The 25,812-nt window shown below is 40.4% G+C and overlaps 2 protein-coding genes across 5 annotated transcripts in view; one reads left to right on the forward strand and one right to left on the reverse strand.

Moving 5' to 3' along the window:
- Nucleotides 1-384: 384 nt before the first annotated feature.
- fam131aa (family with sequence similarity 131 member Aa) lies at nt 385-12,947 on the forward strand. 4 transcript variants are annotated; one of them, XM_061694356.1, is made up of 5 exons: nt 385-473; nt 2,415-2,526; nt 3,695-3,871; nt 10,539-10,688; nt 10,804-12,947. In XM_061694356.1, the coding sequence occupies exons 1-5, from the start codon at nt 471-473 to the stop codon at nt 11,115-11,117; spliced, it is 756 nt and encodes a 251-aa protein (XP_061550340.1). In that variant the 5' UTR covers nt 385-470; the 3' UTR covers nt 11,118-12,947. The 4 variants fall into 4 exon arrangements, with proteins under 4 accessions (XP_061550340.1, XP_061550342.1, XP_061550341.1 ...); XM_061694358.1 differs by lacking the exon at nt 385-473 and adding an exon at nt 837-1,041; XM_061694357.1 differs by lacking the exon at nt 385-473 and adding an exon at nt 1,150-1,332.
- Nucleotides 12,948-18,560: 5,613 nt separating this feature from the next.
- The window catches only part of LOC133411395 (chloride channel protein 2-like), a 42,621-nt gene continuing 35,369 nt past the window's right edge, over nt 18,561-25,812 (reverse strand). Inside the window, exons 21-24 of the mRNA XM_061693738.1 lie at nt 23,517-23,555; nt 21,103-21,207; nt 20,937-21,023; nt 18,561-19,110 (exon numbers count right to left, since the gene is read on the reverse strand). Coding sequence (XP_061549722.1) covers nt 18,616-19,110; nt 20,937-21,023; nt 21,103-21,207; nt 23,517-23,555 — 726 coding nt within the window. The 3' untranslated portion in view covers nt 18,561-18,615. The remainder of the gene's footprint in view (nt 19,111-20,936; nt 21,024-21,102; nt 21,208-23,516; nt 23,556-25,812) is intronic.

Below are 25,812 nucleotides of genomic sequence, written 5' to 3' on the forward strand. Positions count from 1 at the left end.
TCAGTGACGGTGACATCTGGTGGACAACTGCAGCCATAGCAACCTTTAAACAGCACGACTGAAGCACTGCCACTGTTTCCCATGGCAGCAATAAAAGTTCAGAAAGGTCTGTATGGTCAATACTCTCACTCTCCAAATCTCTTATCTCCTCACAACTCAATTTGGAAGCATAACGATGCATTTTCTATAGCTAGCATGGCGCCAAACCACTCAAATCTGTCACGCTGTCATTGGCTCAGAATGCCTTGAAAACCCATTCTGAGCCAATGAAAAGCTTGGAAACATTTTGAAGTAATTGAAGCGCGAAGCGCAACAGCGATGACGTTCGAAGATTCGAACGTCATCGCTCACGTGACACTGGTGTTTTGATCCAAGCACCGACACAGCGTTTCGAATCACTCCGCTTCAGGAAGAGTGACACATGCTCCAAAGCCTCGCTATCATTTGCCCATCACTATCATTAGGTCAACATGGTATGTTTTACATGCTGAACACACATACATTTGCACACATACACAGTATATGGTGTAATTTAAAAAAAAAATAATAATAATAATAATTTTTTGGGAGGGGGGCTGCACTGGTTAAATTACATTTCTATTAATTTTAATGGTGTGTGTGTGTGTGTGTGTTTGTATGTGTGTGTGTGTGCGTGCGGGTGTGCGTCCTGTTGAATGCACCTACAATCTGCAAAGGGACAAAAAAAAAAATCAATAACAAAATATATTGCTCGCATGTTGGAGAAGAGGAGGAGGAGGAGGTGAGGGTGTTGCAAAAGAGGGGGTACCGGAGAGGCGGGGTGTGCCCCCGCCTTGGTGACGCTCGCCACATCGGGAGACATTTGGCCAGCCGAGCCGTCCATGCAGCCTCCTCCTCCGACCGTGGCGGAAATCCGATGCAGGAGCGCGTGAAGATGCTCAGGGGGACGGCGTGACGTACGGCCGGAGGACAAACGCACTTTCCCCTCTCTTGGCATCTGTTGATCCGATTTGGTTTGGACGCCGCCGCGCTGCGCGTTACGATGAGCGATGTGATTTACAGGTAGGTGGTGGTGGTGGTGCACGGATGGACGCAAGGCAGAGAGAGATGCGGGTGCAGGGGGTGGGGGGTGGGGGGTAGCAGCGGAAGCTCCATCCCTGCGCCCCACTGCCTTGTTTTGGCCACGTAACTGCATCATTTGCAGGCCCTGACGCCACGCGTGTGCAGCCCTGCGGTACTTGAACGCACCATTTGCTCAACATACGAGAACACATCGAGCAACCCCGCACGGAGGCGGCTCAGGCCGGCTTACCTGGAGCCCACTTGTTGGCCCTCCACCGTGCTGCACCGTGTGTGCGTGTGCTATTTCCAGGACACTTTATTAGGTGCACAATTCGCTATGACACCCATAGCAACACAAATTCTCTTTTTTTTGCTTATTCATTTCCAAATGTATTATTCTGGTTGCACTGCATTATAATGAGAGCTGTGCCCAATGTTGTGGCCATCTTATTTTTTTTGTAAATATGATATTTGATTCCTTGATATCCAGTTTAAGGTCAATTTACTGTACTAGTACTCTTTGTCCTCACTACTAAGACAATTCAGCACACTAGTAGTGTTTGGGGATCATAATGTGTGGTATATTTAGTTTCAACTAGTATTGCTTGGCTGGGTTACTGTCTACTGATATAATGATGAGCTTGTTTCAATGTACTCACAAATGTAGTTTTTGCTAGCGATGTTCGATACCGCCGATTTCCTTGCCGAACCGATACTTAGTAAATTCGAGATGGTTTCGGCAATGCCGATCCAATACCGAAACTTTGTGCAAATACGCCTCATTTGTCAAGTAATTAAAAAAAAAAAAAAAAAGGGGGAATTTCAAATCATAGATTCATAAAAAATACAAGCGATTCGAGAATTTATTAATTTGAAACTCTGAAACTTGCTGTTTTATGTTAGTGGGTCATTTCCCACTGGAGTGTTCGGGATTCCCAGCTCGAATTGGTGGAGTCCAACCACAGGAGTTGTCGCGCCCAGCAGCCACGTGCATCGTGGGTTAAGTAGCAGCGCTATTGCTTTTAATCGGGATTAGTGGGGAGCTGCCATATGCTTGAACCTCACCTCCCTGCACTCTGACCTTTGGGACTACCATTTGGCTGCAGGGTTAACAAGGAAATGTAGGACATGGACCAAGCTTTTAAAACACACCAAGCCGTAGTGGTTTGTGGTAAATTTTTAGTTTTACCCAGACGCCACATGTATGCCATGAGGCTGAGCTCCAGGAGTAGAGAAAGGAGGGAAAGAAGGTGGAGGGAGGAAGAAGCGGTAAACGCCAGAAAGTCTGTTTTGCTTGATTTGTGTGTGTGTTTTGTTTTGTTTGTTTGTTTTTTGCCTGACTGGTGACACTGATGTAATTTTATGACTTGCAGGTGAAATTCGAGGAGAGTGACATGATTCCAAAGTCAGGAAAATCTCCGGCGGACTCGCGGAAAAGTGTGGGCATCCATGAGTTTGCAGCGCTTGCCAGATCATCCCTGAACGGTAAAAATTAACAAAAAAAAATAATAATAATAAAAATAATTTAAAAAAACAACAACACATATCTGCTCAGATAAGTACTGTATTGATAATATACTGCGTTCAATATTATTATGCATATAGGAATGATGTTCAATGAACATTTGAGTGCTTATTTTTTCTGGGAAAGTTTTTGGGTATGTGCCTGATTCAAGCACATATGACCCATTATCATTTTCCTACAATTGGTTAGTTAACATGTATTTATAATTTTTTTCACATCTTTTTTATTCATTTACCTCATAAAATTATGCATTTATAGTAAATATTTAAATAACATGAATAAAGCAAAGTTTTTTAAATATACAGTACATGCTATTAATGTATTTTAAAAACTATGTACAATACAGTGGTGCCTTGAGATATGAGCTTAAATCATTTCGTGACCACGCGTGTCTCTCGAATCATCTTACCAGCCTCCCCCGCCAAAAAAAAAGTTTGTAATGTGTTTGTTTTAAATAATAACAATCGCTCTTCCTAATATTGTACTTCACAAAAAATATATAGTAATAACAATTAAATAGAATTTAAATAAATTAAACAATTTTTGCAACATTTCTTTTACTTCTTTTACTCCGGGGCTGTATTACACAGACCTATGGATGGATAGAGAAGGTCAAAATTCCTCAGTAAGCCGCAGTAATTTTAACAGTTTTTTTGTGGGGGATAAAGTATATGTCCCTCTGAGTATAGTTACATTGTCTGCGTACATGTGTTGCTCCACGGTTTGTGTTCAAATATCCATTGCATAAAGGTTCATAACTACCACAACATTGTTGCCAGTTTTGTTAGCCCGTCTGTGGCGTTTTGCATTGTGTGTGAGCATTAAGCTAACCTGATTTATCTAAAGCAAAGCGATGTGGTTGTAACTCTCTTTGTCTTATGTTTAGTTTGACAGGAACATAATCAGAGAGTGGCATTTACCATCTTGAAGCCTTTTTTGAAGAATTGTTGGCTTGTTGTTAAGCGAGTTGAGTTCACTGCCACCATACAGCGCTCGTAGTTCAAATTTTCGCTCACAATTGAAAGCAAAAAAATCATCAACAACAACTCGTGTCTCGAAAAACTCCTAAGTGGGGTCACTCGTATCTCGAAGCAGCGCTGTAATTTGTAACACGGGGCCTGTGCGCAGGCATCTCTCAGGCAGTGAGGGACCATGTGACCAAGCCCACCTCCCTGGCCCAGGGCCGCGTGGCCCACCTCATCGAGTGGAAAGGGTGGCCCAAACCTGCGGACCCCCCACAGGCCGCCCACTTAAGCTCCTATTGCCACTTGAGCGAGGGCGAGAAGGAGGCCCGCTTCGCTGCAGGTACTTGACGCGCACACGCACACGCACACACACTAAGCGCTAACTAATTATTATTGTCATTATTTTTCACATATTATTTTTGAGGGAGAGCCTTGTAAAATAAAATAAAATAAATGTTTTCCCTCTTCACCGTACTATCATAGCATTCACATGAATTATGTTAAAATTAGAATAAGTTAGTTGCAATATAATTCATAATGGCAATGGTTAATTCATTTATTTTAATTATGATACATATTTATATTTTTGGGTATCACTGTTCAATGCATGGTATTATTTATTTGGTAACAAGGAATCTTAAATGCAAGTGCTCGTGGTAATGCTATTCAATGTAATATTGTAAAGATTTGTAATGGAAAATACATTTTATGCAATATTTATTTTTCACAGCATACCAATTAATACTATTCAAATTGCAGTAAATTAATTGATGTGTTATTAATATTTGAAAAAAATGACTAACCCATTTATTTTAATTATGATAGCCCCAACGCATTAAATCGCATCAACAAATAATTTCAAATAAATGCATTCGCCTTAGTTGTATTAAAATTATAATAAGTTAATATAATTTTGGAATGAATATAATTCTACATTTAATTATATATAATATGTCCATCCATCCATCCATTTTCTGTACCGCTTTATCCTCATATATGTATAAAAATCGTATAGATCCTGTATATTTTTGGAGTGGAGTTGGTTTGCAGTGAGCGAGCCAGCTGGCTGGGCAGCCGCCAAAGGCCGTGCAAATGCAATATATAAAAGCATACATGTTGTGTTTTACAACAATACTTCACAATATTTATAATGTTGAATGTGACTGTGGTCACTGTTGCCAAAATGTGTGCGACAGATGAACGCCACGTCGCAAGCCTGTGACGTTATAGTGACTGAACGGGACCCGCGTTCAAAATATCTTCTTCTCGTTTACTTGACCCACGTGACCCGACCCCTCCTCTGTGGGGTTGTGACTCGTGAGTACAGGGCCAACAATCCAGCGCTTGGTGAATTCTGCTTCATGATGATTGTAAGACCACCCCCACTTCGAATGAAATCAACGCGAGGTTGTTATGAATGCTTGGCCCGGCTGCTGAGATATTGCCATTCGCCAACGGCCAATCGGTACGGTGGCCTGGAAGTGCGAAACAATATAACACATTGTGAAACACTTTTACATTTTCAGACAAAAAATAATAAAAGCCGAAACACTTTTACATTTCAGAAAACACATCAACAAAAGCAGAAATCCGGTAAGAGAACGTCCCATTTCACAGACATTCTTAGCAATCCCATGCCCTTTCTCGGCAAGACCCGCCCCACTTCAACGTGATTGGCTCCTGCATCGCGGGAAGGGTAGGCTATCCCAAATACACTGAACAAAAATCTAAATTTATAAAAATATAAACTTTTGTTTTTGCTCCCAATTTTTTTGTGAGCTGGACTCAAAGATCTAAAACTTTTTCTCCATACACAAAAGGCCATTGCCCTCAAATATTGTTCACAAATCTGTCTAAATCTGTGTTAGTGAGCATTTCTCCTTTGTGGAGATAATCCATCCCACCTCACAGGTGTGGCATATCAAGATGCTGATTAGATAGCATGATTATTGTACAGGTGTGCCTTAGAATGGCCACAATAAAAGGCCACTCTGAAATGTGTAGTTTTGCTTTATTGTGGGGGTCAGAAAACCAGTCTGACCCCAAATGTTCCCAATTTGTTATATTGTTTTGCGCTTCCAGGAGCCGAGCTGTTTTTTAAATCGGAGCCGAGCTGTTTTCCATATTTAAAGTGGGGAAGATGAACGATCCGATCAGAGCAAAGCTTATTTACATGTAGCATATTAATGAGAAATCCAGCCGTCTCAACTGCAAAGTGAAAAAGACTAGTAGAAGTAGAGTAGCTTGAAAAAGGACATTCTGAGCATTTTCAACCCAAATTATCTTGCAAACCTGATGATTAATGATTATATATTTAGATATTTTAAAATCTGATGGCATGGGACCTTTGAATAGAGTGTACATCTAATATAATAATTACATATTTGTAATACAGTATCAATATTCTACTTATAAACATCTTATTACAATTAAATTCACTTAATTATTTTAAACATATGCCTTTAAATACATAAGAAGATAATCATAACACTAAAATTCACATTAAAGCTAATAACGTTTTAAAAAGTCAGATGTAATAATTGAATCATTTAAGGAGTATTTTACTTCATGTCCATCGGTAATTTATTCAAAATTCACTATGGTAAGACTCAATACATACATTTTTTAAAAATCTTATACCGTAACATTTCTGTTATCACTATTTTGTTATTATTAAAATACAGACAACTAAATATCCATCCATCCATTATCTGAGCCGCTTATCCTCACAAGGGTCGCGGGAGCGCTGGAGCCTCTCCCAGGTATCATCGGGCAGGAGGCGGGGTAAACCCTGAACTGGTTGCCAGCCAATCACAGGGCACATATAAACAACAATTCGCACTCACATTCACACCTATGGGCAATTTAGAGTCCACAATCAACTTACCATGCATGTTTTTGGGATGTGGGAGGAAACCGGAGTGCCCGGTGAAAACCCACGCAGGCACGGGGAAAACATGCAAACTCCACACAGGCGGGGCCGGGGATTGAACCCGGCTCCTCAGAACTGTGAGGCAGTCGTCCACCGTGCCGTACAACAACTAAATATTTCCACAATATATTCTGCAATCGGTGACAAAGGGCAGCCTTGGCGGAGTCCAACCCTCACCGGAAACGAGTCCAACTTACTGCCGCCAATGCGGACCAAACTCTGACACCGGTCATATAGGGACCGAACAGCCCGTATCAGGGGGTTCGGTATCCCATACTCCCGAAGCACCCCCCGCAGGACTCCCCGAGGGACACGGTCGAACGCCTTCTCCAAGTCCACAAAACAAACTGGTGTATCAGTGTATCATCACATTTAATGATGTTACTTATCGTAATGCAATTAAAGCTCGAGTCAATCTATTTTTAAAATGCTGCGATATCTTAAGTAAGGATGTGGCCGCCTACTGTGTTTGATTGCGCTCGGGACGTACGTCCTTTTACTTAGTCGGGTTTAGCGGCGGCATCATCTGGCACACACAGACCTTCTGTCTAATCCCTTAAAAATCTCCCGAACCATAATGGCCGATCTTGGTGGCGAGCAGATGGCGGCGGCGGCGGCGGTGGCTCGCTCTCAGAGAATCACTTGAGCGGCTTCTTGTTGTTTGGTCGTGACTCATACTCGTCCTCATCCTCAGCCGTGACGTTAGCCGCTTAGTTGGAGGAAAGAATGGCAGCGCTTATCTGCAATCAAAACCCTCGACAGTGTTTCCCAACTGTTAGTGAGCCAAGGCACTTATTTTATATGAGAAAAATCTCACGGGATTCCGACAAATAAAAGTGTCACAAAAAGTATATGGTAATCCCCTGCAATGACCACCTATCCCGGTTCAGCCAAGGTATATTACATTTGCTAGATTGATCGCACTATTGTTTGAATAACAAGAAGAAAGAAATATGTACATATAATAAAAAGAAGAGCAGAAAAGTGCAAAAGGAAGATTATTCTTTTTAAAATATATATTTCATTTTCAAAATATATATTTCCTGAAGTTTTAAACTTAACAACAGGTCCCATCCCGGAGTTTTAAACTTTGAAACGGGTTAATTTGACCCGCAGTATAGTATAAAAGCGAGGTTAGGTGCTGGTAGAGAAGCAACGTGACCCAATTGGAGTTTTTATACATTTAGAAAATATATATTTTCTTGAAAAAAAAAATTAAACAAATCAATCTGGTTCACTTTAAATCATAAAACAGGTCAATTTGTCCCACAATAAAACAGCAGGGTAGAGGAGCACAATGACACCTTTGGATTTTATCGTACAAACCCAATTCCAATGAAGTTGTTCCAATGGGACGTTGGGTTAAACATAAATAAAACCAGAATACAATGATTTGCAAATCATGTTCAACCTATATTTAATTGAATACACAACAAAGACAAGATATTTAATGTTCAAACTGATAAACTATTGCTTTTAGCAAATAATCATGAACTTAGAAGTTTATGGCTGCAACACATTCCAAAAAAGCTGGGACAGGGTCACGTTTACCACTGTGTTACATCACCTTTTCTTTTAACAACATTCAATAAATGTTTGGGAACTGAGGACACTAATTGTTGAAGCTAATAGGTGGAATTCTTTCCCATTCTTGCTCGATGTACACCTTCAGCTGTTCAACAGTCCGGGGTCTACGTTGTCGTATTTTACACTTCATAATGCACCACACATTTGGTCTGGACTGCAGGCAGGCCAGTCTAGTACCTGTACTCTTTTACTACGAAGCCACGCTGTTGTAACACGTGCAGAATGTGGTTTGGCATTGTCTTGCTAAAATAAGCAGGGGCGTCCATGAAAAAGACGTTGCTTGGATGGCAGCATATGTTTCTCCAAAACCTGTATGTAACGTTCAGCATTAATGGTGCCTTCACAGATGTGTAAGTTACCCATGCCATTGGCACTAACACAGCCCCATACCGTCACAGATGCTGGCTTTTGAACTTTGCGTCCAGAACAGTCCGGATTGTTCTTTTCCTCTTTGGCCAGGAGGACACGACGTCCACAATTTCCAAGAACAATTTGAAATGTGGACTCGTCAAACCACAGAACACTTTTCCACTTTGCATCAGTCCATCTTAGATGAGCTTTGCATCGTAGAGTTTCAAGTTGCACTTACGGATGTAGCGCAGAACTGTATTTACTGACATTGGTTTTCTGAAGTGTTCCTGAGTCCATGTGGTGGTGACCTTTACACATTGATGTCGGTTTTTGATGCAATGCTGCCTGAGGGATCGAAGCATTCAATGTTGGTTTTCGGCCTTGCCGCTTACATGCAGTGATTTCTCCAGATTCTCTGACCCTTTTGATGATATTATGGACCGTAGATGATGAAATCCCTAAATTCTTTGCAATTGTACATTGAGGAACATTTTCCTTAAACTGTTCGACTATTGTCTCACGCACTTGTTTCACAAAGAGGTGAACCTCGACCCATCTTTGCTTGTGAATGACTGAGCAATTCAGGGAAGCTCCTTTTCTACCCAATCATGGCACCCACCTGTTCCCAATTCGCCTGTTCACCCGTGGGATGTTCCAAACAGGCGTTTGATGAGCGTTCCTCAACTTTCTCCTCGTCTTTTTTTGACATCTGTCCCAGCTTTTTTGGAATGTGTTGCAGCCATAAAATTCTAAGTTAATGATTATTTGCAAATTATTTGAACATTACATACCTTGTCTTTGGAGTGTATTCAATTAAATATAGGTTGAACATGTAAATCATTGTATTCTGTTTTTATTTATGTTTAACATCCCAACGTCATTGGAATTGGGGTTGTATATTAAAACTTTTTTTTTCTTTCTTCTAGAGTTTTAAACCTAAAAATGTGTGGCAATGACCTGATTAAAACTTTATAATAGGTCAATTTGACCAGCTTCAGACTTTGAAACGGGGGTTCAGGATTAAGTTTTGATAACGGAGCAACATAACCATTGTACTCTTTTTTTTTTTTTTTTACATGAAAAAAAACAACAACAACCTTTTCTATAGTTTTAAACTTAACAACGGGTCAATTTCACCTGCTTTAAAAAATATTTATTCTGGAGTTTTCAGCTTTGAAACATGTCAATTTGACCCACTTCAAACTTGAACTAAAATGGGTCAGTTTGACTCATCTGAAACTATAAAATGGGTCAATTCGACCCGCAATATAACAGCAGGGCTAAGCTCTGGTAGAGGAGCAACGTGACTCTATTATTACATTTTCTTTCTATATTTATGAAAAAATACTTATTTGTTGGAGTTTAAACTTCAAAACATATCAATCAGACTTGCATTAGACTATAGAACGGTTCAATTTGACCCACAGTATAACTGCAGTGTTTTTACACCTTTGTTTTTTTTTGTACATTTGAAAAAAAAACAAAAATCATTTTTAGCGTTTTATATTTGAAAACGTGACGAATTGATCCGCTTCAAACTTTGGAATGGGTCAATTTGACCTGCCATATAATAGCTGGGTTAAGTGCTACTAAAGGAGCAACATGACAATGTTGTATTTGTTGTAAAGGGCGTATAAGATTTCTAAGAATGTCTGTGAAATGGGACGTTCCCTTTCCGGGTTTTCTCAATTGTAATTTGTTTCGCCTTTTGTTAATTTGTTTTCTGAAATGTAAAAAGTGTTTCACAATTCGTTATGTTGTTTTACCCTTCCAGGCCACCGTAGGCATGGTGACGGCATCAGATTTAGTTTTTGCACACTGAAAAAAAAACAAAAAAAAAAATTTTTTTTTCAAGTTTTTAACCGACCAGCGAGTTCCATCCCAGTTTTAAACTTTCAAACATTTGACTCGCTATGAACTATGAAACGGGTCTCTTTGCCCCGCAGTATGACAGCAGGGTGATTCTTATCGGCATTTTTGTATATATATTTAACTTAATAATGAGTCAGTCTGACACACAGTATCAAACTGGCCAATATGACCAGCTTTAAACTGAGAAACGGTATCAGTAAACCAGCAGGTCTAAACTCAAGTAGAGGATCAACTTAACTTCGTGTATTTTTTTTTTGACTGACAGGCGTGGCAGAACAGTTTGCCATCGCCGAGGCCAAGCTGCGAGCGTGGGCGTCAGTGGACGAGGACGACGTGGACGAGGAAGAGGAAGACTCTAACGACGAGGACGCCAAAGCGGGCTCTCACGCCGACGTCACACCTCAGAGCACAGCAGGTACACCAAAACCATTTCCATGTCATCTGCCGTCATGCTGGCTCCGTCGCTGACCGTAAACCACCTTCCGTCCATCCGCCCACGCAGGTTTTCTGACTCTTTACTCCTCCCTTAGACGCCGCCCCATCCGGAGCTCTGGTCCGGTCTGAACGGATTACCGAAGAGGGCGGCGGCAGCGAGGTGTGCGTCCACCACAAGCCCGAGGGGAGGCCCGATCGTTTCGATTCCTGCTACTCTACCTCGCACTCGGAATCTCCCGGAGAGGAGGAAGAGGAGGAAGAGGATGAGGTTTTCCACGAAGCTCGGGTGTGGAGCTCCAGCGGCTTGCCGTTCGACCGGGCCTCCTCCGGGGTGGCGTCCCTGGATGAGGAAGACCAAGAGAACCGGGACGAAGGAGGGAAGAAGGAAGATAAGGAGTATTTGATGTGATGTGTCGTCCATGTCTGTGATTGTGGAGATGACGTCATCTGTTTAGCTTTGCCTTGTGTCCTTCTTCTTCTTCTTCTTCTTCTTCTTCATCATCTCTGTCTCCCGTCTAGTGTCAGGCCAAAAGCACCACTGGAGAATTGCGAGCGGAATGTAACACTGTCAGTTTTGTACATTTTATGGTGTCAAGTGTTGCTATGGCATTGTTTTTTTCTATGGAATATTTTGTAGTGTTGTATTTTGTCAGGGTTCATGCTGTGTCACGTGGATGTTGATACTGAATGTCCTTGCACACGTCAAAATATAAGGTGATTTTTTTTCTGGGGGGAGCACACGAGAGTCTTGTCGTTTATTTCCCGGCAGCTTCAAAGCAAAATGGCAAATGTGACCCAAAATGGCTGCTTCCACCTAAAATGGCCAACTTCTATTCAATTTAAGCCACGGGTTCTTTAGACTCCTTCATGCGTCCTGTTATGACAGACATGGCCACGCAATTTCGTGTAGATTGGTCAAACTGGTGTCAGGGGCTATTTTTTCAATTTGCAAAATTGCCTTTTTTTTTCAAATTGACACCAAAATGGCCAACTTCCTGTTCAATTTCACACTCGAGTTCTTTTTTAGGCGCCGTTATGATAGACGTGCACCCAATGTCGTATGGATCGGTCAAACTAGTGTCAGGGGCTCGTTTTAAACATTCGTGTAGCCAAACTGACCCAAAAACGTTTTATTCAAACGAAAATTCCCGACTTCTTGTTCAATTTCTGGCATGGGTCCTTGAGACTTTTTTGTGCGTCCTGTTATGATAGTCTACCAAATTTCATGCCGATTGGTCAAACTTGTGTCGGGGGGATATTTTTAAAATTAAAAAAAATTTTTTTTTTTTTTAAAGATTTTTTAAAATTTGCGTAAAGGGTCAAATTGATACATACATATGTACATGATACATACATATGTTGATACATATGTCCACCCAATTTAATGAATTTTTGGCAAACCGGCATCACGGGCTATTCCCCCCCCCCCCCCAACCCTCCAGGGGGCGCTGCTGAGTGAGTTTTGAGGCGCCATGATCGGGACCACTAAAATGCACACATTCTCACCAGCAAACACGATTTTGCCAAAACTGGTGCGCTTTCAGCAGGCACGTGCACAGACATTTTTCGGGGCAAGCCCCACCCCCCAAAAATAGGGTACCCTTTGCCAAACTTATTCATAAAATAAGAAAAAAACAGGAGTATATATTTAACGAATATATTTATTTCCTTTAACACAATCAACACAGTCAATATTACAATTATTAACAAAGGAGGTGACTATTAACAAACATCAGGTTTTTGTGATATCCAAAAATGAGATAAAAATAAATCATTCATAAAATACGCTATTAGTTAACCTATAATCTGTACAAAATAGAGAGGGGAAGTCACAAACAACTGAGATAACATGGTTACACAAATGCACACACCCTCTTATAAATGGAGACGTGGCTGTGTTCAAACGCATGTTAAATGGGGCTCAGCTCATCCCTGCCACCATTTTAAAGTGCCTCTGATGAACCCCAAATTAATGAAGGTGTCAGCATATTTAGAATTCTCCCAAAGACTCAAATAAATGGCACTCAAATATGAAAAGGGCTGCAGCAAAAAGGGCACTGTTTTTCATCAAGAGCAAAAGGGCAGGTGCTTGATCACCACTCGGCGTCTCTGTGTGCACGTGCCTGACTTTCGGGTATGTTGAGGTCCCGCAAAAGGAGATGCATTCATCAGAAGAATAAAAATAAACTGGCACCCCACCCTGGTGCTTGCGCACCAAAAAAAACCCCAAACTAACATATTACGGGCAAAAAAAAAAAAAAAAAAAAAAGAGACAAGACAACCATATTTTTTCCCAAGGTGCTTTTCCTTGAAACCAAAATCAGTTGCTCATGTACAAAAACATATTTCATGTTCTCTGAAAAGTAACAATGGCTGTTTGACTCCGAATGCATCATGGCTCTATTTACACTTGCATGTATGTTCATATATGTACAGGCCATATAAAGGGAGATAGTGTACTACAGACTTATTGCTGAACTAGAAACGCTGCAAACCAGCCTACATTGAACTCCGTGCGTTTTCTCTTATAGGCCGAGCGCTACGTTACATTCGCCGATGCAAACGGAGGATCGTCGCACACATTTACAGACATTTTACAGAAGAGCCCAACAACAACAACAAAAATGGCTCGAAAAGTGAAAGGGACGCACACTTGCATCCACATTTGACAGACGTAGACTCACAATTTGCTCTACGACAACGTGTGTGCTTCTAAGTTACATGTCAACACTGCATTCAAGGCCAGGCTGGGTTATATTTGTATATTCTTGGTCATATCATGTAATATAATAGCATATCATATACTCGTGTGCATGTTGCCATATGTTTGTGTGGCGATACAGTGGCAGTTTATACGGTTGTTACTGTACCTGTATATGTTGTTGCCCTTATAAAAGCCGCCAGAGGCTGCCAATCTAAAGCCATCGTGGTATTTACTGTGTGCTTCATGCGTATTCGGAGCCCTGGACCTGAACTTATACCTGTAGTTCTCTGCCCAGCCTGGTGGACCTTTGGAAGCTGCCTTTGTTGTCAGTAATAATAAGAGACATAGAGACGGTGGGGATTTTGTCGAGGAGGCTGACGAGGACGAAGGAGTATTAGGAATACACTGAAAAGAAAAAAATATGCAAAGATATTAACGTCACGGTCTTACTACAATACAGAATACAGAAAAAAAAGTAGTCTATTTTTTTAAGATTAACGTCATAATATTACAAGAATAAAGTTGTATGTTTTTGAGGGCAAAAAAAGGCCTATATTTTGGAGCAAAGTCATAATAATATGAGAATAAAGTTGGATATACTGCAAGACATCTTTATGAGATAAATCATACATGTTTTAGATTAGTCGTAATATTATGAGAATAAAGTTGTGTATATCACAAGTATCTTTTGGAGAGAAAAAGTAGAACATTTTTTAGATTAAAGTTGTACATTTGACAATTTAGTTGCATCTTTTCGACCCCAAAAATAAAACATTTGGCGATTCAAGTTGTGGTATTATGAGAATAAAGCTTAATATTTTGGACATAAACATATTTTTTGTGAAAAAAAATCTTTCCAAAATAAAAAGTGACATCAGCTCAAGAATGGTTGTATATTTTAATGAAAAAGTTGTGTGTATTCGAGATTAGTCATAATATTACGACTTACGCGAATGAAGTCATAGATTTCTGATTAAGTCACGATAGATAGAAAATCATCCATTTTTGTGATTCAAGTTATAATATTCTGAGAATAAAGTCGTATATTTTCGACATAGTCATACATTTTTCGAGAAAAAAACATCCTTTCTAAATAAAAAGTATCTTTTTGAGAAAAGTATTTTCAAAATAAAAATGTAAAGTAGTAGTAAAATAGTATCTTCCACAATTAGGTTGTACCTTTTCAAGTTAAAAAGTCACACATTTTTGCAACTCAAAGTAAAGTTGTATATTTTCGACATTAAGTCATATATTTTTCAGGAAAAAAAGGATCTTTTTGAAATAAATAGTTGTATCTTTTCGAGAACCGCTGTATATTTTGTGAAAAAAGATGTCCATATTCGAGATTAAGGTCATTATAGCACGACAATAAAGTCGTATATTTCTTAGAATGACAAAAATTCATATTTTTCGAGATTAAAGTTGTAATTTACGAGAATAAAGTTGTGTATCGCACGATTAAGTCATATCTTTTCGACAAAAAGTCATACGTTTTTGCGATTTAGGGTGGAATACTACGTGGATAAAGTCGTATGTTTTTTACATGAAGTCGGACATTTTATGGGGAAGTATCTGAAATATTTGTTTTGTTTTGCAAAAGTTGTTTCAAGAAAAAAGTTGTGTATTTTCTAAATTAAAATCTTATTACAAGAGTAAAGTCGTATATTTTTAAGAATAAATTTGTATATATTATTTTCTCGATAAAACGTAGTATATTGTTGAGATAAAAAGATGTATTTATCATAGAGAGTAAATAGATATTTTTCAGATTAAAGTAATAATTTTACAAGACCAAAGTTGTATATGTTCTACAAAAAAATGCATTTTTTAGGAAACAAATGTCAAATTTTGGGGGATAAAAAGTTTTAATAGTAAGAAAATAATAATAAATAAATAAATAAAGTTGTGTACTTTCATTTTAAATATAAAATGACTAAAGTAAGATTATTAAGAGATATAACTTCTTAAAAATATCCAACTTTATTCTCTTAATATTAGAAATAAAATAATACATTTGTATATTTGGGGAAAAAAGTTATTTTTGTGAATAAAGTCATATATCTTTTAGATTAAAAAGTATGTATTTTAGATTAAATATACCACTTTAATGTGGAAAAGATAACAATTTTCTCAAAGTTATACAGCCACATTTTTGCAACATTACAACTTCAAATAATACACTACTGCTTTTTTCTCCAAAATATATGACTATTTTCAAAATGATATACAACTTTATTAAGGGTGAGAACTTTAATCACTTGGTGCAATTTTTCTTTTCTTTTCGGTGTGGTTCTAATACTTGTTCAAAGCAGACAAACATAACAGAAAAATGAGTAACGTTGTCACAGACAGTAAAATTCACCCAAGACATGAAACAATGCAGGCTGGGTGAATTTGCTAAATTCCCTTTACTGCATTATTACTGTGTGATTATTGCATATCTGGTGATGAATGAGCCAACACCCTTTTACAAATATACTGTATACATACTGCATTATATATATGCTATAGAATCGAACCTCATACATCATACATGAGCCCATTATGGGGAATAGGTAGTTAACATCTGTGCTTTCCTCTCGATTTGGTCGCATGTGACTCATTTGTCTGTACAGAATGAATCAACGCGCAAGTAGATATTTAAAGATGAGAGCTGGTGATTCTACAATCATTCATAATTCAACATGCACCACCTTCGGTGTCCATAAACACATCAAAGACACATGGGTTGACGATGGGGATGATTATACCCGTAATCCATAGCAAGAAATACGGTAACCAAGGAATATTGTGACCTGACCGGAATATATTAAAACATTCATGTCATGATTTAAAGCAGGCGTGGGGAACCTCTTTTAAATCAGGGGCCTTAATAAAGTCATGGTAAATTTATGAAAACAAATATGATGCAAGGTTGTTAACTCGTTATATATAATATAATACAATTTCAAGTTGCATAAATGTCAATAACGTCTGTGAAACTTTATGAAATTTACATCAAGAGCATCCATCCATCCATTTTCTGAACGGCTTCTCCTCACAGGGGTCGCGGGGGTGCTGGAGCCTATCCCAGCTATCATCGGGCAGGAGGCGGGGTACACCCTGAGCTGGTTGCCAGCCAAGCGCAGGGCACATACAAACAAACAACCATTCGCGCACACCTTCACACCTATGGGCAATTTAGAGTCTTCAATCAACCGAGCATGCATGTTTTTGGGATGTGGGAGGAAACCGGAGCGCCCGGAGAAAACCCACGCAGGCACGGGGAGAACATGCAAACTCCGCACAGGCGGGGCCGGGGATTGAATCCCGGTCTTCAGAACTGTGAGGACCAACCAGTCGTCCACCGTGCCGCCTACATCAAGAGCATTTGTACAAAAATACATATATACAGGTGCATTATCATAAATTTTAATATGGTGGGAAATTATCTATTTTAGTAGTACAATTCAACAAAAAGTTCAACTTATGACTTAAAACCAGTTATTTTAAATATTATAGCTTAAGGCAAATGGAAATTAAGCAGAATTCACCATGTCAAGGAATTAGAACGTGATGTTAAAATCCAAACTTTTTTTTTAATATAGATTTTTAGATGGGAAAATATTTTTCAAAAGCAAATCCCCATGTATTTATTGAGTTTCACTTTTTGAGTGAAACTATTGAGAAAAAAAAAGCCCCAAAAACTTTTCTACCATATTCTGATTTAGTGAGATGCATCTGTATATTGTGAGCCTTCGTGGGTTAAATATTGTACCACGTCGGTTCCCCACCCCGACTTTACCGTAATGAAAAACCACGTAGACATGAGGTATTGCCGTACAATCAAATGTGTGTGATCGGGCAAAGTCACCCGACGAAGTAGAATATGCTGCCCTCTATTGGTCTGGGGTGCAGATAAGGCTGGCACTTTGATTGATTGGATTGGCAAAATCAGTAGTTCTCAAACTGGAGTTCAGGGATACCCGGTGGTCTGCAAAGCATAACTAAAAAAATTATTTGCAATAAATTATCATGCGGAATATATTTTTTTTTAAAGTGAATAACTACATATGGGGAATGGCATGCTAATAAAGACAAATCAATGACTTGGGCCAATTAAAAGCTCTGATGTGACTGCAATGCATTATCACAAAAATCTGCAATCCCTGCATCATTTCAAGAGTGGGTGAGGCAAAATATTTACGGCTTGGAAGCACCTACCTCAGGTCAAAACCTTCTAACGCGGATAAATCTTTTTTTTTTTCTGTCTCGGCGCAATGCATTGTTTTCCCGTGAGCAGCATTCAACTACTTTACAAGATGCACAGTGGGATAGACTGAGCGCACTATATCGACCAGTGATTCTCAAAGTGTGGTATGTGTAGTGGTACACGGCTCTCTCTAGTGGCAGGCCAAAAAATAAATAAAACATTTAAAAAAAGAAAACAAATATAACTCCCTAAACTACAGTTCAGTTGTATTTAACTTCAATTGTTTGCTTTCAAACATTTATTTAGGGACTATTCATCTTTTATTTGCAATACAGTGGTGTCTTGAAATACGAGTCTAATTCATTCCGCGCTCATGCTTGCAACGCAAATCATTGCTGCCCATCGAAACAAATGGAAATGCCATTAAGCCGTTCTGGCCCCCCAAAAACAATTTAAAAAGTCATCAAGTGTTTTTTAATGAGGAAATTTGCACTGTATAATATTGTACTTTGTAAAAATATACTGAAATGACAATTGAATAGAATGTCAAGAATTTGACAGTTTTGCGCGTCATGAGTAATTCATTGCAGCTCCTTTTGTTGCGTGAGACTTGGCCACCGGGGGACAGTATAATACAGTCATACTGACTCAGTAAACTGCAGTAATAATCGTTTTTTGCAGAGGATAAAGAATGTGCCTCTTGAGTATTGTTTATGAGTATATGCATGTGGCTGACAGTAATACGAAATATCCTTTTTAGGAATAAAAACTGTTTGGTTTTTGATGAATTGTAATGTTTGTCACTTGCTCTCAAAAGTTTCAGAACCACTGATGTCGGGATAACTTGAACACATTTGAAGAACCCTACAAAATGGCAAACCCACTATTTAGGATGTTAAATAGTGGATAGGGAGTCATTCCCAACATAGCCAAACTGCTGCTTAAACAAGGCAGTATTTAAATGGAACTATGGTATTGTAGGTATACAAATGGATGCAATGTCAACATTTATCACTCCGATTGGGCGTCAGCGATTGGTCTCGCCCCTTCGGGTTCTGATAGGTCCCCGCTAAGAGGCGGACTCCCGCTTGCTTGCTCCGCTTGGTCCGGCTCAGAAGTTTGGCCCGGCGGGGGCTCAAAGTCACAAACCAGCTCGGACTCCTCAGTGTGGGAGGGGCTGCAGTCAAAGGTAAACTCCGATTGGTCCTCGGCGAACGACGGGCTCTCCTGGAGCTCCGGCAAAGGGTGCGACGCCTCGCCCGGGCCGGCTTCGAAGCTCAAGCCGTCGACGGGCATCTCCTGGTACGCCACGTCCGGCTGGTCGTCCACCTGGTCCGGCGGGTTGGGTTCCCGCGGCAACGAGAGCCCCCGGTGGCGGATGCACAGCTTGTGGAGCTCCGTCACCTCGGAGATGCTGCTGGTGTTGCCGCTGTCACGGAAACTGGCCAAAGGGGGGCGCACTTTCACGCCGGTCACCGTCACTGAGCCCTCGATGGCCTTACGGAGCTGGACATGCGGGGACCAGGGGCATCAGTGACAAGAAAACAAGGCTGAAGTACACACATACCGATAAGCAGGTCACTTTTGAGCCCGATTACCTCTCTTGCAATCAGAGTCATCAAAGACCCTGTTATTGGACGTCTGTAAAAGATGATCCTGAGTGATTATCCTGTGATTTCGAGAGTGTTAAGAATGATTTTTCCTCCCTGATCTTCTGGGGAAAATGTTTGGGAATGACAATTATAAATGGTAGGAGAGATATATACATACTGATAATCGAGCAAAATGTTTGCATTTTCACCACTTCTTATCAAAGTCAGCAAAGGCCTGATCATCAGATGTCTCTAAAACCTTATCCTGAGCGATTATCCTGTGGTGCGGGGTGTATTAAGAGTGATTTTTTTTTCTTTCCCAATCAGTTTACAAAACAGACGGGGCAGACAATCGCTAATGTTAAACCTGTTCAATATTTACAATCACAAATTCTTGTGTGTGGTCAATGAGGTGTGTGTGCGTGTGTGTGTGTATGGAGTTGGAACAATAACCAGTAACGATAACCATACATACTGATAATCAGTCACTTTTTTTTACCCAATCCAGAAGTCAGCAAAGGCCCGATTATCGGATGTCTCTAAAACTTAATCTTGAGCGATCATCCTGTGGTGTGGAGTGTGTTAGAGATTTTTTTCTCTTCCCCAATCATTGTACAGAAAATCGTTAAGGTTAAACCTATTGAATAATTCCAATCACAAATTCTCATGTGTGTCGTCAACGATGTGGAGCACTGTCTAATTAAGCGAGGGACCTACAGACTGATTATCGGTCAGATTTTTTTTTGTACCCAATTCCGCCCTTCTGATCAAAGTCAGCAAAGGCCCAATAACCATATGTCTCTCATAGATTATCCTGAGCAATTATCTGAAATCTACTGCAAAATCTGGGGTGGGGTGGCAATTTCGGGACGACTCCATTCCAGGCCAGCCTGGCCAAGCGTCTTATTTTTTTTGAATAGGATAATTCCAATCTAATTTTCAACACACACAGCGATCTTTTAACAAAACAATTACAGACTACTATTCAACAAACACAAGACGACTTATAGGGAGCCTTATGTCAACAAAGCCGTGTATGAGCGCATCGGTCGCGAGTGCCGTGCACGCCAAGTGTTCCGCCCGCAGAACCGGTATCGGCTGCAGCATTGATTTGTGACTTTGTCAGACCCTCGCTGTTGTGCCGTGTGCGGTTCGACCAACAATTATTGTTAAGCAGCAGACAAGCCCTAAGTGGGTCGTCTCCGTCCCGCTACCCCCACACCAGTTGTGAACCAAAATGCGCAAAGCTGATAGATCTTTTCAGTGGAGGACGGATCCAGCAGCACGACTACGGATGGGCAAGGTGGGGAAAAAGGCAAACTATTAGACCTAGCAGACCACGCATTTGTTATGCAAATAATTTAGAATACAAAATTGTCAAATACTTTCGTCCTTATGTATTGCAAGCGTCGTTGATTCTTGTTGTTTCCCACCAATCAGAAAATGATCACGTCTCTGTGACCTGACTTTCTGCACACCGGGGGCCTTTACATTTAAATTCCTGGGCTGAATTTTGGGCCCAGTACGTCCGTGCCATCAATTGTAAAGGTTCGGTGGGATACACACATAGTGAAAAGTGGGCCGGATTTGGAGCCCTTTCAACCCTTCCAGTCAAACCCAGCAAAGTCCAATTATTGGATGTCTCTAAAAGATAATCCTGTGATGTGGGGTGTGATAAGAGTGTGTGTTTTTCCTATTAAGATGTTAAAAATCGTTATGGGTGTAAAGACAAACGCAAACCTCTTTGAGAGAGACGACACCGACCAGACGGCCCATGCTGGTCACGTAGGCGTGATCCAGACCCAGCAGGGAGAAGATGGTGTGGGTCTGCGGGGACATAAGAAAGAAAGAAGGATGTTAACAACAGCAGAAGCTCAGTCGTGAGCACAACGTGGGGTGGTTGCACCTTATGCAGGGAGGTTTGCTCCACTAACTGGAATGGAGCTGGGTCAATCTTGGAGTTCTTAAAATCCAGCGGCTGGTCCAGCTGCTGTTCCTCCCACTCGGCAACCTAAGACAAGAGAGCTGGACGTAATACTAATACTACGACTACAGGGTTTTCCCAGCACATACAATCTAATGCTTTTTAATGCTGTTGTCAACTTATGAAAAATGTAATGCCCACATCCTACTACATATAAATATATACATACACACACAACCCCAATTCCAATGAAGTTGGGATGTTGTGTTAAACATAAATAAAAACAGAATAAAATGATTTGCAAATCATGTTCGACCTATATTTAATTGAATACACTACAAAGACAAGATATTTAAAGTTCAAACTGATACACTTGGTTGTTTTTAGCAAATAATCATTAACTTGGAATTTTATGGCTGCAACAGGAGACTGAGAAAGTTGAGGAGTGCTCATCAAACACCTGTTTGGAACATCCCACAGGTGGGAACCGGTGGGTGCCATGATTGGGTATAAAAGGAGCTTCTCTGAATTGCTCAGTCATTCACAAGCAAAGAATAAGAGAAAATTGTGGAACAGTTTAAGGACAATTGCAAGGAATTTAGGGATTTCATCATCTGCGGTCCATAATATCATCAAAAGGTTCAGAGAATCTGGAGAAATCACTGCATGTAAGGCCGAAAACCAACAGTGAATGCCCGTGACCTTCGCTCCGTCAGGCGGCACTGCATCAAAAACCGACATCAATGTGTAAAGGATGTCACCACATGGGCTCAGAAAACCAACGTCAGTAAATACAGTTCGGCGCTACATCCGTAAGTGCGACTTGAAACTCTACTATGCAGAGCAAAAGCCATTCATCAACAACACCCAGAAACGCCGCCGGCTTCTCTAAGATGGACTGATGCAAAGTGGAAAAGTGTTCTGTGGTCCGACGAGTCCACATTTCAAATTCATCCATGCATCCATCCATTTTCTGAGCCGCTTCTCTTCACTAAGGTCGCGGGCGTGCTGGAGCCTATCCCAGCCATCATCGGGCAGGAGGCGGGCTACAAACGATTCGCGCACACATTCACACCTGAGGGAAATTTTGAGTCTTCAATCAACCTACCTTGCATGTTTTTGGGATGTGGGAGGAAACCGGATATATGCACATCTGCCTCACAGTTCTGAGGACAGGGGTTCAAATCCCGGCCCCGCCTGTGTGGAGTTTGTATGCTCTCCCCGTGCCAGCGTGGGTTTTCTCCGGGCACTCCGGTTTCCTCCCACATCCCAAAAAAATGCAGGGTAGGTTAATTGAAGACTGTAAATTGCCCGTAGGTATGACTGTGAGTGCGAATGGTTATTTGTTTATATGTGCCCTGTGATTGGCTGGCGACCAGTTCAGGGCGTACCCCGCCTCTCGCCCGGAGATAGCTGGGATAGGCTCCAGCATGCCCGCGACCCTAGTGAGGATAAGCGGAACGGAAGACGAATGAATGAATGGTTCAAACTCTCATCAAACATCAACACAAAGGGTCCTGCTTTGTTAACTGCAGAAATCTGTTTTTTGAAAGACCTCAGAGATACTATCTGATGCATGGGTGGTGTTGCACTGCAGTGTACCAGTGCACCTTTGCGTTCAAAGTCGCATGTGAGCCAAATACTGCTCGTAGGTCGCTGGTCTTCCCCAGTGTCTGTAGCGACATGGCTGGGGGCGGTCACTGCGGTTGTAGCCGTAGCAGCAGCTGTCATAGTGGTGGTGGCGACAACAGAAGTTGCGATGTTTGTCACGCCAAATAAATTCGGCACAGTCAACTGCCGCCTGCCTTTATTCGCCGACTTGTGATTAGCTGATAGGATGTGCAATTTCACAGCGTTGACGCCCACTGTGAAAAGTTTGGAAGTCTTTTTGCAAACGCTGCAGAACGCCTCTCCGGGTTTACCGGCGACATTTCTTTAACCGGGTTTTGAAAAATTCCTCAGTCAGCCACTTCAGCTGAAATTTGCATTTCCCCCTTTTTTTCCCCAACATATTCATTTTCACACTTTCGACACAGCATGAGCTTGTTCACAGGACGCAGCAGTCCAAACATTTGGTGTTTTGACTTTGTGCACCGGCCGTAGACCAAAGTCAATTGAACGGTCAATCGATACACTGTACTTTTAATCAAAACGTCAATGTTTATAGAATCAAAATAAATCGTGAATCACAATGTTTGTCCATCAATTGGATTACATTTTTTTTAACGCCTCTGGACATTGTATTTAATGCTTTTCAATGGCATTTAAGGCCCTAATTTTTCACAAAATCCATTTGACTTAATGTTTTTTAATGACCCGTGGAAACCCTGTCCTACTACTATGACTAATACTACTTTAGCGCCTTTATTCTTCTGTGTTTGATTGTCAGGTGTCACCTCAGTTGGGCTCATACAATCTTCTACATCAGTTGATTCCTGTTGAGACAAAATATATTTACATACACAAACACTAATAATAATAAGAAGAAACAGAACTACCAAAAAATTTATGTACGTATGTATATATGTAAAATGAAATGCTGTGGAACTAATTAAAATGGAAGAAATGTTGCATGTGGGAAAAAATAAAGTGACATTAATTGATAGAGGTGTCCATGAATTTAGGAATTTTAGTATGGTAATAGAAAATGTGACTGGACTCTGACTCTCAATTGCTCATCAGATGCCGTTAACGCGTTACCAAGTACAAGTAAAGTACACGTTACTTCAGAATTTGACCATTTTGAGTAACGGGCAAAGTAACGCATTACTTTCTCCCGGAGAGTAATCAGACAAATTACTTTTTCAAACCAGCAATACTTACTTTTGAGTCATCGATGTCTCTCAGTAAGTACTGATTTGTGGCTGCTGGTGACTTGAGAAATTGCAGTCCAGCCAGTGAATAACATTTCACCATTCACCCACACTACTGATTTGGGAGGTGATTGTTGATTCGACAATGCAGTGACGATGCAGAAATGCACAATTTCCCTATTGCCACACTATTTTTGTTGTTTTCCTTTGTAAAAAGTGTATTTGATTGTTGTTACTTTTTTATTTACACATTAAGAATGCAGTTTTACTGTCGTGTTAAGCGCGCAATGCATTCTGGGTTAATTATTGATACCGAAATGCGTGGTCATAAATCGTCATACAATAAGGACAGACTCACGGAAGGACTTACAATACTTCCATCCAGCCATCCATCCATCCATCTATCCTCACAAGGGTCGCGGGAGTGCTGCAGCCTATCCCAGCTATCATCGGGCAGGAGGCGGGGTACACCCTGAGCTGGTTGCCAGCCAATCGCAGGGCACACATAAACAAGCAACCATTCGCACTCAAATTCACACCTACGGGCAATTTAGAGACTTCAATTAACCTACCATGCATGTTTTTGGGATGTTTTGGGGATGTGGGAGGAAATCACTTTCACGTTTACGTATACGCACTCACAAACGCACGCACACACACACAGTTGCCTTCATGGACCACAATCGGCATCCATCTATCAGTAAATTAAAATTAGAGAAGTTTAGTGAGAATGGTGTGCTTACGTTTAGGTACTTACTGTACTGTGTTGTCATGTCAAGTCTGCACTAAGTTGCTGATTTAAATTGGCTTCAACTAGACTAATATTTAAGTTATTGATTCATATTGATGACATCATTCTGCAACTTGTGTTGCAGAATGACTCACCCCACACAAAGCATGCCACGTGTAACTTTACTGTTTCCTTGAGTGAGTGTCACTCTATGTGTTCATTGAAAGCATTTGGAAAGTTTGCTGTGCTTTTTTTGGTGAATGTTCAATAAGCCACCATGAGGCCGAAGAAAGCGCCCTTTGAGAAAGAAGACGAGAATATATTTTTTCACATTGTTTCCAGTGTGTTAAACTATAGTTATTCTTGATCAAATGCATTTTCTGTCAATATTATGTGCAGAGGTAGGTAGGAACGCACTATTTACTCTGTTACATTGACTCAAGTAATATTTTGTATAACTTGTACTTGTCACGTGTGTGTGGACTTCCATTGAACATGAGTTTGAATGTGATCTGTTACTCCTGAACATAGCCACATCCCAGTTATAAGAAGGATTGCGTCCTCGTGCAACCAGATTTATTTTTATTTATTTTATTTAAACTTTAACCAGGACAAGAAAGCAGAAAGTCAAACCCAAAGTCCAAGTCAATCACATAAATTTAGTTTAGTTTATTTTCACCTAAATATAAAAATAAATAAATCGAGTTGTACAAATTCTAGGTCACATTAATGGTTTATTTTGGTCTAAATTCTTTTACTTTACAAAAACCTGGCATTTAAACAGGGGTGTGTAGACTTTTTATATCCACTGCAGCTCTGTTCATGTTTTTGTAATCTCTGCCTGGTGAGCCTATTCTGCCATTTAACAAGTGGAAACAAAATAATATAAGACCATTTCTTGGAGCTGAATTGGCCTCAATACAGCCCCAAGAATTGGAATTTGCACATGCATATTTATTTATGTTTTTCATTTTTAATTTTATTTGACATTCATGCTCTGATTCAAAAAGTACATAAATGAGAAGTTACTCAGTCAGTACGAGTCGTTTTTTTTACACTGAATACTTTCTGACTCAAGTCTTTATTGAGGAGTACTTTTTACTTTTGTTGAGTCATTATCCTAACGGAACAATACTCGTACTTGAGTAC

This window comes from Phycodurus eques, chromosome 13 (assembly GCF_024500275.1).
Source record: "Phycodurus eques isolate BA_2022a chromosome 13, UOR_Pequ_1.1, whole genome shotgun sequence".
NCBI lineage: Eukaryota > Metazoa > Chordata > Actinopteri > Syngnathiformes > Syngnathidae > Phycodurus > Phycodurus eques.